The sequence below is a fragment of the Cupressus sempervirens genome, chromosome 3 (genome assembly GCF_028749045.1).
Source record: "Cupressus sempervirens isolate cs-2001-9-10 chromosome 3, ASM2874904v1, whole genome shotgun sequence".
In the NCBI taxonomy this organism is placed as follows: Eukaryota; Viridiplantae; Streptophyta; class Pinopsida; order Cupressales; family Cupressaceae; genus Cupressus; species Cupressus sempervirens.
Genome location: NC_143120.1, coordinates 256,134,976 through 256,148,425, shown reverse-complemented (window position 1 = coordinate 256,148,425; position 13,450 = coordinate 256,134,976). Strand labels below are relative to the sequence as shown.

General features: G+C 36.0%; 1 protein-coding gene across 2 annotated transcripts in view; it reads left to right on the top strand.

Moving 5' to 3' along the window:
• The window catches only part of LOC149565846 (uncharacterized), a 15,196-nt gene extending 1,746 nt beyond the window's left edge, over positions 1-13,450 (top strand). Inside the window, exons 1-5 of one of the 2 annotated variants that reach the window (XM_089819343.1) lie at positions 8,827-8,922; positions 9,061-9,303; positions 9,551-11,245; positions 12,510-12,728; positions 13,067-13,450. In XM_089819343.1, coding sequence (XP_089675469.1) covers positions 9,187-9,303; positions 9,551-11,245; positions 12,510-12,728; positions 13,067-13,261 — 2,226 coding nt within the window. In that variant the 5' untranslated portion in view covers positions 8,827-8,922; positions 9,061-9,186 and the 3' untranslated portion in view covers positions 13,262-13,450. Of the gene's footprint in view, positions 1-8,826; positions 8,923-9,060; positions 9,304-9,550; positions 11,246-12,509; positions 12,729-13,066 lie in introns of those variants that run through there. The other variant, XM_089819342.1, reaches the window with a different exon arrangement.

Sequence of the window (13,450 nt, the reverse complement as noted above, 5' to 3'; positions counted from 1 at the left end):
AACCCCCAATGTTTCCCATTGAGACTCGTGACATGGCTTAACTGCCTCTTGTGTTCTATGAGTATAGTGGTTGTGTTGGGCATTGACAAGCTGATCTTTTGGTGCAACGGCAACCCTAACTTGTAACACTAGTGAAATAGTAGCCTTAAGTATGTTGAGGTTATCATAAGTACTTAAGCTTTTGTATGATAGTGTATTTGACCTTTTCTATAAACTGCATTCTTTGACCTGCTGAAGTGGAAGGCTTTTGAGTCACCGTGATATTATCTCTTAAGCTTGATATTTAGATTAGGATGAGCCAAATGTGGGATCCCTATAAAGTAACTTTGGGGAAACTAATTAGCTGAGGTGGGAAAGTTTATATTTTGCTTTGGATTGTATGAGCAGAACTTGCCGTCCTTACCTGTAATTTAATGATTTATTCATTCTTTTTTGAATGCCAAGGGATTGTAGTTACAGAGGGTAGTTGATCATCAGTACCGATAGTGATTTACAGGCACTTGTTTGTATTGGCTCTTCTTTGTACAAGTAGTGATATGCAAAGCATCACTTCCAGTGTGATGAAATTATGATCTCAAGTAAGCTGAGGTTTTTTTTTGTAATACCTTTTAAGTTTTAAATTTAACTATGCCAATGTTGTTGACCTCAGTTGTGTTTTTTTACAAACAGAGCACCGGATTCATAGACTAGGGATATGCCAAAAACAATAAATTTGTCAAACTGTGTCTATAATGGTACGATTTTCTTCTTTTTAGCTGTAATGGAAGAAGTAATACTGTAGAATATAATTTTTAGCATAGGGTATGACATCTCAAGTCGTCTTGGTGGGTAGACATGAGAGCCTATTTTGAAAATGTTGAGCATGTAGTACAATAAGATGATTTCTTCTTCAACTTTTCTTTCACAGTAACCAGCAGATGCCTTACTGACACGAGCCAACTGCTTTTAATGACATTTAGATTATGTTTGGAGTGTGCACTTTGTTTCAACCCTGCAACAGATTATGTGCTAATTTGAGGGGATTTACAGATAGATGAAGGAAACTAGAAAACCCTAGTGATGACGAGATCAATCACGATCATATTGACCTTATATCATTAGCAGTGAAGGCTCTCTTTCATGCATGTACTTTTCTTACATCATCTACTAGTGTATAATATGCTTCAATTCATTGTGTTGGACCTGCAGCAAAGATCTGTCAAATTTATGATGGGATTTTGATTGATCTTAGAGAGCAGTGATGTCAATTGTGTGGTGATGTGATCTCTGCAACCTTGAGGAGCACTCAGATGTTGTATTAAAATATCTTCAGTCAGCTCTAAAGCCTTTATATTGAGGGATCCTATCACCTTTTGTCAGCTGTAGAGTTATTTTCTATGTTAGGTGGTGACACCTATATTTGGCCATCTAGGAAACATCCTGGAATCTCGTCCAGTGCTATCCCCCCATCTGTAATAACCCTGTCAAAAAAAAAATGTATTTAATTAATCTGTGTAATGGGCCAATTGATTTAATTTATCTCGGACCCATTTTTATTTTTGTCTTCGTAGTTTGTGTTGCCGTCAGCCATCTTTGTACACCCTCGGGAAGTTTCTTGACAGGTATTTAACCATGGCTTGTAGGTAGTCAGTAGGTATACTTTAGATTATATTTCTCTGTACTACAAATTCCTGTTGTTCGCCATTTCAGAAGTGAAAGACCTTCCCTATTTGGCTCGTGTGGTTTCGATGGGATTCAACCCTCACCCTATTCCGTTTGTGTACTTGGCTCGGAACTGGAGAATCAGAACATCTTGTATGTGGAATGTTTTTGTTTAGCGCAAGAGTTTATCTATTTGATATCTGGTTACCTGCAAGTCGTCTGTGTTAAACATATTGCAACTTCACAACATATTGCATCATCGAATGACTCTATATTTTTCCTTGCTGTCCCATATCTCTGTGCATTTCCATTTCCGTTCGTTGTGACACCCTCACCCCGTACAGCCCTTTCCTGTTGACCGTACTGCTGCAGTACACACTGTACGGCCTGTTTGCCTGTTTGCTAGGATCACCGTATGACTTGTGAACACCGTACAGACTGCCTGCCCCCCGTACAGCATCCTGCACGTGGTGTATGGCCATCCTGCCGTATGGCCTTCAACTCTAACCATACGCCATCCTGTCATAGTGTACGGCCCTTTGTGCATTCTCCACCCACCGTACAGACGCTCATTTCAGACCTTACGGCCTTCCTCCAGCAACCGTACAACATTATTTGGTTCCAGTTTGAATTTTGCCTTGCACTCACAGACTGTACGGCCTCAATTCAAGAATTGGTACATTGATTAAAGGCTCATAGCAGGTATGGCATATTACACCATCACCATCCCCGAAACACCGCAGAGCATTTTAGAAACCAATACAAGTCAATTTTTATCTTAAGACAGAAAATTTGAAACAAATCCAAGTGGGCTTTGACATTAATCATATTCTGGGTTGCCCTATTCTTTTTCATTATTAGCTCTTTTTCAAGGGAACTTATCACATATGGATGTCCCTAAAACTTGTGGATCAACCTCTGTTGGTTTTTGGTTGTGGAAACTTATCACATATGGATATCCCTAGAACTCGTAGATTGACTAGTTCCACTGTATTTCATGGACCAACCCAAGAGCCATTGGCATAAAGAGAAGTATGGTATTTGAATATTCCTAGAGCTTGTTTTCTGTTCCATATCATTGGGCATCCCTAGAGCCTACAGGTTGGTAATTCTCTGCACTAAGCTTTGTGGTTCATTGTATGTATTTTTGGTGAAAGAGATCTTAGTAAATGGAACCATTTGTGACACTCCGTGCATTTATAGGTACAGGGAAAATGTCTATTATGTTATGGATGTATATTTATGAACCATGCATGATCTTTGAGCTGGTAGTTTTTGATTTATGTAGCACCTATGATAAGATTCTCTTTTTATTGATTCCAGACTTCAGCAAGGGAGCTATTAGCTAAGAACTAAGATACCCATTCGTTGACTCCAGCTTTGGATACGAAAGCTGAGGTGGGCGGATTCGTGATGCATCCAAAAGCCCTGTGGAGGCTTCTTGGAAGCCAGCCATAGGCTTTTGGATGTGAATGGAAGCCAAGAGAGGTGTGGTTATCGAATGAAGGAAGGAAGTTGGGTTGGGCCCGTTGCGGATATAAACGCTGCCCATCAAGCAAGGTGGGATAGACCCTTACACTTCCTTGCATTCTGTGGTTGGAATCTCCTTCAGTGGAGAGAAGTTGCTGGCCAAAATGTGCTTGAGATCAAAAGTTGGCTTGTGCAGGGTGTTGAGTATTTTGTTGATGAAGTCGTCCACAGCATTGCAAATGCTTATGAATAGGGATCACCAAGAGGGAGGAGGCCTTTCTATTTTCACACAGCATGGAACCAAACAATGATGCCATGTGGCTTGCTGATGAAATGTGAGGGTTATTTTGGCTTGTATAAGTCTTGAGGGAAAAGGCAAACAAATTTCCATTTTCCAATTAAGTAGCACAGGTGGTCTTCCCTAGACTGCTCTTTTTATGGGATGCAATTTGAGATCATGGCATTCTGCCTAGCAAATAAAATTTGAGACGTGTTTTCTATTTTTATACAACAAGGAATGAGATGATGGTGTGTCGTTCTGAGATGAGTTGACTGGATTGTTTTGGCCTGTGGAAAAGTTGCAGGTGAAGGTCAATAAATTTCTATTTCCCAGATAGGAAAGTAGCCCATGTTGTCTCTCCGAGTCTCTTTCTTTATAAGGGATGAGAATTGCAGTCATGGCATTCTTTCTGTGTGTGTCTATATATATATATATGCCAACACACATGCTTCCTCCTGCATCCGCATCTAATTTTTTTTCCTGCATCCCGTATCCACTTCTTGAATTCGCATCCGAATTGGTAACTTAGGGTAAGAATGTAGCACTAGATTGTGAGAGCTGTCGTCCAACACGCCTTCACATAAGTTATGAAATAGTTTATATATTTTAACTTTTTAAAGTAGTTGCGTCAATTTTTTTTGTCTTTTGAAGCCAAAGTCATTTGAAATTTGGGTCTGTTTGTAAATTGGTAGCTTAGAGAACATTTTAAGACTCACCAAGTTACTAGCATATCTGTAAAAAGATCAAATTCATTTGGAAAATCATTCATGGAAATGATTTCTAAATAAGAGATTTTATCAACAATGTACACAGAATTACTGCTATCAGACTCCACAATCCGTGCTAAATTTTTGTTAGAATATCTTTAGTTGTGTGTAAATTTTTATTCATTAACATTTTGAATCAGTCGGTGATTTATCATTATGATAACAAGAGTTCAAAGGACAAGTGACAAAATAATAAATACGTTGCAGACCCAAGATAATAAAAGGATTAGAGAGAAGGGGAGGGCCAAAGAAGCACACAGAATGAGGACTCCACTAAAAAACTATAAAATGAAATAATTAAGCAAAAACTCAAGAGCACAATAAGAAAAACAAAAAGGCATAAAGAACCTAAAAACTTATAAAGACCTCAAAAGTCAAAACTAAAAAAGACCCAAAAATATAGGCATTTATAAAGTGACATATTATGGTACTTATAATGGATATAATTAAGAAATATAAAGTGTGGCAATGTAATATAATATATTACAATCTCATTGAGAAAGTAATTCTCGCAACTCTCAGCAATGCGTGATCTGAGCAAATCGTGTACCTGTATAAGAGTACATTTTCAGACTATGATTTTATTTCTATTTAGAGTTTTTGGCTGTAAACCTTTAAGTCATGGTAACAGAAGATCACCATTGAATCCTAGGCACTGTAAAAGTAAACTGAAGCCTGGAATCCTGTGCAGAATCAATAAACAAAATTTCAATTTGTTAAAGTCAAAAATTCTTTGATAACTCAGAATATATCTGTATTCAATGAAGAAGAAAAAGGATTATAGTATCTAGTTTTGTTGAATCTACAACAAGCTCTCTATGAACCAATCACATGCTGGTGTTATTCAAGCAACAGTTAATGGTATTTTTTGTTATGTACATACATTAATTGACCTGATGACATTGTAGCATTTTTAGAATGTGGATTCTCTATTTTGACCAATGACTTATTCTACCCAAGATTTTCTTCTGCATTTTTGCTCTTATTGAATGTAACTAGGATATTCACAGTAGTGATACAGTGAGGGCCAGTTTAGCACTTAAATTCTCAGGTTCTCGAGTACTTTCTCTCAACATTATCAACTATTGAGAAATCTTGCAATGTTGAAGAGGAGATTTTTCATGCCTTAGCTGATTATATAGACAAGTTGTCAGAAATCTGAAATAACATTTTTTGTTGGTATTCTTTCCAACTATTACAAATGGTTCTTCCTAAAATATCTAAGGAGAAGGTATAAGAATCCTTACTAATGGCCTTTTTTAGCTCTGGATGTTTAACATTTTGTGTCAAACACTTCTCATGTAAACCTCTGAATTCTGATTTTCTGAGTTTGGTATGAACTTCTGAGTTTTGTTGTTTGAATTCTGGACTGATTGTGTTGCAATTACTTGTATCAAATAAGAGGCAAGTTGCAAGAATTGGCTGAGTTTTTTGACCTGGCGAGTTTTTATGACTTTTACTGGTGCAAAAAATTTGCAGAATTTTTGGCAAGAACTTGTTGAGTACTTGCTGAGTTTTTGTTAAAAACTCATTCGTAGTTTTATAACAGCAGTTAAAGGCAAAAAAAGACCCAAATCAGTTTCATTTCTCATTTCGTCACTTGTATTTTGCTGAGAGGGGGAAAGTCTTCCAAACACTTGCAAACTGATTTCGATCTATTTGGAGGCGGGTCTGAAGCACATTTGCAGCGGGTTTGAAGCAGAGTTTGAAGAGGATGACATCAATGATTTGAAAAGGCAGGCTATGGAGGAAGGTGTGGATTTGGTTTCACACTTGATGACATTGAGTTGAATGAGTAGTTACTGCTAGTGCCAGGAGAAGCTAGAGGCAGAGCTATATCTAGGATTGACATCGAGCCACAATCTGAGTTAGACATACTGAGCAAGAAGGCAATCATGGCCAATGCAGACTTCTAAGATTAGACCCTCTAGTTCTACCTCTCCCTTAGTTTTTATTATATAACTGAGAAGAGGACGATGTAGTTGGAATGATGTGTTGTTGTTTTGCTTCTAGCCACGAGTCTTCCTCAGGAGAATGTGATTTTGTACCCACTTTGGGTTTAAATATATGTAGACTAAGCTTGTTTGTTTTGTCTTCTCATTTATTGACTCATTGAATGTATCTTCTCGTTGAAAAACATGCATTTCTAATTAAATTTAAGCAATATTTTAAGTTGCCGAGTTTTTGCTGAAAACTGACTGAGTTTTCCCCGAATTTCGTTGTCAGACCTTGGCAAGTTTTTGGCTTTGGCAAGTTTTCCAACTATGAATTTAACGGCACCAAACAAACCCTTTATTGATGAAGTCTGAGGTCTGATTACAAATAAATCAAGTCTGATATGGTATTTATCAGATTGTAACAGCAAGTACAAACCTGAAGTCTTTAAGTGTTCAACAATTCAACATACTTGGGTGATGCTTAACTCCAATGGCAATGAGATGAGCAATTTAGAAGACCATGTAATGATGAAACAAACTCAAATCTGGACTCCCAACAAGTCTGAAATTTCTGTAAATAACTGGAAGGTCTAAAACACAATGCTGATCACAATTTGATAATGCCAAACCCTCCAGAATTTCCTCCAAATCCTAGCAGTTGTAGATCTGCAAATAAATGATATTTCTAGCCCTTCCTCAATGCCAAAATCCCATCAAACCCTCCAAAGAGATTTTAAGCAATCTGAGAATTAACACATTGGTGAATTCTGGATGAACGCACAAAAAGGATGGATTTGGGCTTCTGTCCAAACCACCGAGAAACTCCAAGGATTTTTGTCCTCAGATTTCTTCTGTTGAAAGCCAAGCTCTCAAACTTTTTAAAGAGAAAATAAAATAAATCAAGTATATCAAATGGCTTCCTCAATTCCCCTTTTATATTCCTCATGACGTTTCTGGAAACCCTATTTCAAATTCCTACTTTTTTATATTTAATATTTAACTTGCATATCGGAAATTAATAATATAGTGACCCCTTCATATATTTTCTTTATTAATATAAAGTCACTTTAAAAGTTTAATATCTTTATAACTCCATAAGCTGCACACCATTTGGCATAGTAATTAAATACTCTGACATTCATATATTAAATGCACACTTGACAGCTTATATCCCCTTTAATTATAAAGATATTAATAGAATTAATCATATTAAAGTTAATACTAGATTAGACTTGGTTGAATTAATAAAATCAATAAATTCCATTAAATGCCATATATCAAGCCAACAACTGATCCTACCAACTTTCCAGATATGATCGTGGTGCCCTCTAACCATCCAGATGACTTACCATAAATAATATGGGCCTAAATGTTGAACTAGCTTACTAAAAATATTGATAATCAACGAAGCCTGAAAGACTTTTGGTAGGCAAATCACAAATAAATTGATGCATTGAGATGAAGAGTACCAAAAGAGATGCTCAAATGGTCAGCTGAATAACCCTGAATCACCCCGATCACCACATTAGACTAGGGAGACCTAATAAAAATAACTATGCTTAGGAAGGCGCAAAATGGGGACATCACAAAAGTTTTTTTCTTCCTCAGTGAGCTCTAGAATCTTCAGTTTGAGAGTTTCATATTCTTCTTGGTCAGCATTAGAGCCTTTTGCATGGAGGAAACTTAATATCCTTGTTCAGAACCCTAGACTTTTCCTTTCAAGTTGACCTTTTGTGATGTCCCTGTGTCTCTGGGTTTAGTGGATGGGTCATATTATATTAAATTCGATCAGTCTCTGATTATTGAATAAAACAGAAAGTAAAACAATTAACTATGGCATTATTCAAACATCTAGAGGCTTTCGGTTTAGCAGACATGCCATAGTATAGTACACATAATTGCAGTTTGTGATTTTTGATAAAAACAAAAAGAAAGACAGTTATAGCATTATTCAAAAACAGAATACAAGTCGGAAATTAAAACATCTATTTGTTTTATTACTGTAAATATCAAGATAAGTTTTATAGAAATAGAAAATTTGCAAAAAATGAGCTGATGGCACAAGTGAAATGAGAAATGCAAAAAGAACTTCCTTACACTTGCATTTACATGAATTTATTTGGATGAATAATAATATAAAACAGACTATTTTTACGTATGTACATGCAAAGTTGTAATATGATAATAATCTAGTTATGCTTAGGTTCAATTCTGCTGTCATGGAGACACTCAGTAAATATACATTGCCCTTCTAGTTTAGATTTCTATGTTATGGAAGCTGTCTGAATCTGATAAATGCTTGTTCTCTATAGGAATAAATTTATGTTTTGCCTCAAATCTGTTCAGAACTTTTCATATGTAAATTTGGAAATCTAACCAGTTCCCTTTCACTTCCATATATAGCTGAACTAGATCTAATGCATTTTAAATGAATAATGGACCTCCACTATTGATAATGATGACTTGTAAAATCCACTTTTTGTGATTCACCCAGCATAGACTTAGGAGTGCTGTAGATGCTCATCCGGCATGATATTATTTGCAGCAAATGCTTCTTTTAAGGTCTGTACCATTAATCATATTTTAAGGTATCCACTATCTGTTGTGCTAGTCCAATATAACTTTGCCTGAAATACCTCTTTTTTTTGCACGTTGGATTCTGTGTAGATGTGACATTTTTTTATTTTGTACTATCATAGATCTTTGTAATGCAGAGGTGCATGTTCTTTCAGAGTTCTCGATGTTTTGGACATACAGCAGTTGTTTGTTCTCTTCTTTAGTTGGCTGTTTTGCCTTTTTGGGAGTTCTGTGCTTTTATAAGAATTTTGTGAGTTCTGTTGTTTTTCATGATTTACTTGATTTTCTGATCTGAATTAGGCAGCTACATTTGGTGTGCAAACTTGAAAGCTGCTTATCACAAAGGTTCTTGTTTTTGCGATTTACCTGATTTGTTGATCTGAAGCAGGTACCTATATTGGTGTACAAACTTGAAAGTAAAGCTGCTTATCACAAAGGTGATCAATTTTAAGTTATAAGACAACAGGAGAGAGGAACCAGCTAAAGAACTGGCCATTGGACAAGCTATTGAAATATGGAAACAGGGGCTGTAGATGGGTCACATAATTTAAAGATTGTTCCAGGTGAACCATCTCAGCATTGCATAGAGTCGCATATGCTAGCTGAGCATGATGCCGAGCCAGTTTCTGAGGTAATTAAATGCCTTTATATGCATGAAAACTTTGTGATTGAAAGGAGCAACAGATGCTTCAGAATTTTCATTTGCGTTGAGCCTTTTATGGTTTTGTCTGATAATGGGAGCTGTGCTTAACTTGAATTTTTGGAAATATTGTTTTATGAACTTTATTATTGTCCCTGTTTTCTGGTATTAGATCAATATCAAGTACTTGCTAGATAGTAAATTGAATTTTAGTACAACTGTTCATTTTTGTCTTCAGACTGTTGAAGAGGTTCTTGAAGTAGAGACAGTGGAAAATGGAGCTTCAGACATGGCTGATAAAGCCCTTGATGGTGAAGAGAAACTTGAGCAGTTGACCATTGACCTAGAAGTGGAACTTATGCACACAAATGATAATGAAGAGGAAAGCACTTTACCCAAAAAAATGCTTAATAAGGATGCACTTAATGAGCAGGAAAAACTGAGAGATTTTGAATTAGAAACAACAATGTGGAGAATGTCTTTCAGTGAATCTGCATCTGACGTCTTCCAATTTAAGGGTGACACAAGTTTATCGGAAAAGCTAGAAGAGATAACCAAATATGCTTTGGCACTGAAAGAAAATGAACTGTTCTTGAAGGAGCAGTTGGCAAAAGCAGATTCTAAGATAAGAGGATTAGAAAATAAGTTGGATACACAATCAAGGCTTTTGGAGCAAGAAATAAAAATAAGGGCCCCAGAAGAAGATGAATTACTTGATGATAAGGCTATGTCAGCTAAACTAGAAACAGATATGAAATGCCTTAAAGTGAAGGTTTTAAATTTAGAGGGTCAGTTGAAATCTTCACAAGATGAGAATGAAGAATACAAGAAACTTGTAGAACAGAATGAAGAAGATTGCATCAAGTTGTTTGAAAGGGCTTTGGAGTTGGATAACTTACTTGTAATAACAGATTCAAGGACGAAAGAAATGGAAAAGTTTATAATATTACTACAGAAAGAGATTTCTGGGCTTTGTCAAAAGCTTAAGTCTACTGATAGCAGACGGGAGCTTTTGAATAGAACAGAAATAGAACTGCTTAATGTTGAAGGGCAACTGATGCACTCAATCAATCTGAGACCTGAAGAAAAGTTAGAAGATCATCTGGTCATGAATAAGGAGCTTGAGGCTTCTTTATTTGAATCAAGGCAGAAGGAACAAGAATTGCAGGAAACTTTAGCTGTTGCAAAAGACCGAATATCCAGCTGTGAGATGGCAAAGGGTTCTACTTGTAGACTTCCTGAAAAAGAGAATTCAGTGGAGCTTTTTCAAGGTGCTTTAAAGGATGCACAAGAAAAAATCAAAACTCTTGAACTGAATCTGCTCAATCTTCCAGGAAGAGAAATTAAGCATCAAAGCAGGCTGAAAGATTCTGAGCCTGTGGCACAGTTATCAGTGCAAGAGAACTCCACACATACATCAAGTAGAGTTAAGAAACTTGAACAGCCGCTGGAGTTCCAAGCAATTGATGCAGAAAATAAGTTGCAAGTAGAAAAAGATAGGTGTGCACGTGCAGACACAGAAGTCAAAGAGCTAAAAATGAAGCTAAGTTTACTTGTAGATCATGTGAAAGAATCTGAGGAACAAGCATCACAGGCATATGTGGCAGAGATAGAAAAGGAAGTTGAACTGCAAGTATTGCGTGCTAAGCTGGCTGAGATGGATATTCTTTTACAAAATCTTCAAGTGAGATTTATGGTTGCAGAAACAAGGGCCCATGGGGCTGAAGCTGAGCAGTCAGCTTTAACCTTTACAAATTCAAAGTTGAGTGAAGAACTTGCTAATCTACAGGCTCATATGGACGAAATACAGGCTACATTACATCACATTGACAGTGAAAAAGAGTCAGTTGCTTACCAGCTTATCTCCACAACCAAGAACATAAATGGCTTGACCAAGCAGCTGGCAGCTGAAAGACAACACCTTCAGAAAGAGGTATGTCTTTTTGCTTGCAAGAATTCTATCAAGGTTAGCGCATAGTTCCACGCTTTTTCTTTTTTAACCATGTTGTATTTCAATAACCAGCAAGGTGCAAGCAAATGAAAGTAGAGAGATTTGAACAGAAAAAAAGGAAGAAAATAAATAGCACTGCAATGTTTTTGAGGAGAGGAACAAAATGTGGTGGGTTTTTGCCTCTCTTAGAATTGGAGTAACCCAGAAAAGAGAAGAAAGAAAGTAGGAATTTATGGACATTTTAATTTTTAACCAAATAACTAGGTAACTTGCATAAATGCCCATTAATTATTAAATAAAGTTCATGTTAGTTAATTAAACTTGTATTATTGTCAGTTTTTTAATGTTCACAATTGTCCAGACTCCAAATATACAATATATGCTAAACTTGTATATAAATTAATAGGAAATAGACAATTTCTGCTTGCTATGACTCCTGTGAGTTGTACTTAACAGTAGAACAATAGCAAATGATTTTGGTGATTATAACTTCTATAAATAGCACACACTTCAGCCCAAAAGAGAAATCAATTTCTGGCACTTATGGTTCCCTAGAATTGTAGTGAAGGCATGGGCAACCCAGGAAATAGAAGAAATAAGTAATTTATTTCAATGTCCTACAAATGGCCAAAATAGGTTAGTAGGACTCAAGGGCACATCCAGTTACAGTCTTCAATCAGGACACAAGGAATTTTAAGAAGCAGAACTAATGAAGATACTTTTGAGAAACAAACAATAGTGAGGAAACCCAATAATGAATCTCTTCTAATTTTGCCTATGGAAAACTGGTTTAGTAGCATGCTGTGTTTATGGCTATCATGGCTATCTAGAGTCCAGTAAAGGGTTTTAGGACTTTTGAAGGAGTATCTAACTATACAGTGAGCTATTTAACCACTTCAAGTTCAAACATCACAAGCTATACTGTATATTCTGTTTGTATAAGATTAATAGAAGGTATGTTTTCCACATTGAAGACTCTGTTGCTTGGAAGACTGTTCGAGCGTCATTTTTATTTGTTGTTGATAATATCGTAGTACTAGAAAAACTCACGAACTGAGAAATTAGTGTAAGTGAAACAATTAGAAATATTAAGTATGCTGCAAAGATTTGTAGTCTATGCGAAAATGTAACAACCCGTTTTGATAGAAAATACACAAAGTTTCCATTTGACAAAATTGTATGTCGGCAATTTTTTCATTGACTGGAAAGGTAAGCTGCCTTATTATGGTTCCTTTCTCTTTTGCAGATTTCCTCCTTGGTTAGTGATAATCTTGATTTAACAAGGAAGTACATGAATGCAAAAGAGGTCTCAGACACTGTTCTATCTGATAATGAAATTAATGTAAAGAAATCAGATGCACAAGATGCAAGTTTTACAGAGAATTTGAAAGATATCAAGGTTGGATGCAGCAATAGATCGAGCATGGATAAGAATATTGCAGATCTCCACCAGACGTTGGAACAGGTTTTGCCTTGCCTCTTCTCATATTTAATGCATTCTACCAAATTTTGATACGCATGAGACAAAATCTCCTTTTATTATTGATGTACTATGAACCAGTACCTTTATTTTTTAATTTAATTCCAAACAGTTTAAAAAAATTTTACTAAATAAAAAGTGAATGTTAAAGCAATTGGTTTTCCTCCAACTGGGCACTCAATTGAATAATGTAAAATCATTTATTAATTATTTGCAATCTTTGTTCAACAGAAAGAATGTACAAATATCCTTATATTAAAGGTAGCTTAAATGCATCTAGACCTTTATGGACGAGCACCTGATGTATTATTTGGAACTTACAGGATCTTAATAGAGTAGTTAGAGGCTTGGAGGATGCTCAGAGGGAATGTCAAACTGTTCCTGTTTCTGGTTTTGGATTCTCTGAACATGTGGACTCTGGGAGGAGTTTGATCCCAGCAATAAAAACAATTATCAAATCATTGTCAGCGGTTGTTCTTGTATTAGTTATTGGCTTGGTTATTGGAAAGCTTATTTAGTCTGTGTTGTAAAAGTTACCCTCCAGACTTTTATTCTTGAGCTCTGTGTTTAAAAATAACTTTCTTTCATCTTTTTTGGACATTGCATCAAAGGGTCCTTGAAGTCCTGTTTAAAAAGTGTAAGATAAAATAAATCTTTTAGTAAATTTGTATATGGTGGCTGTTAAATCCTAAACCATTTTTCAAAGA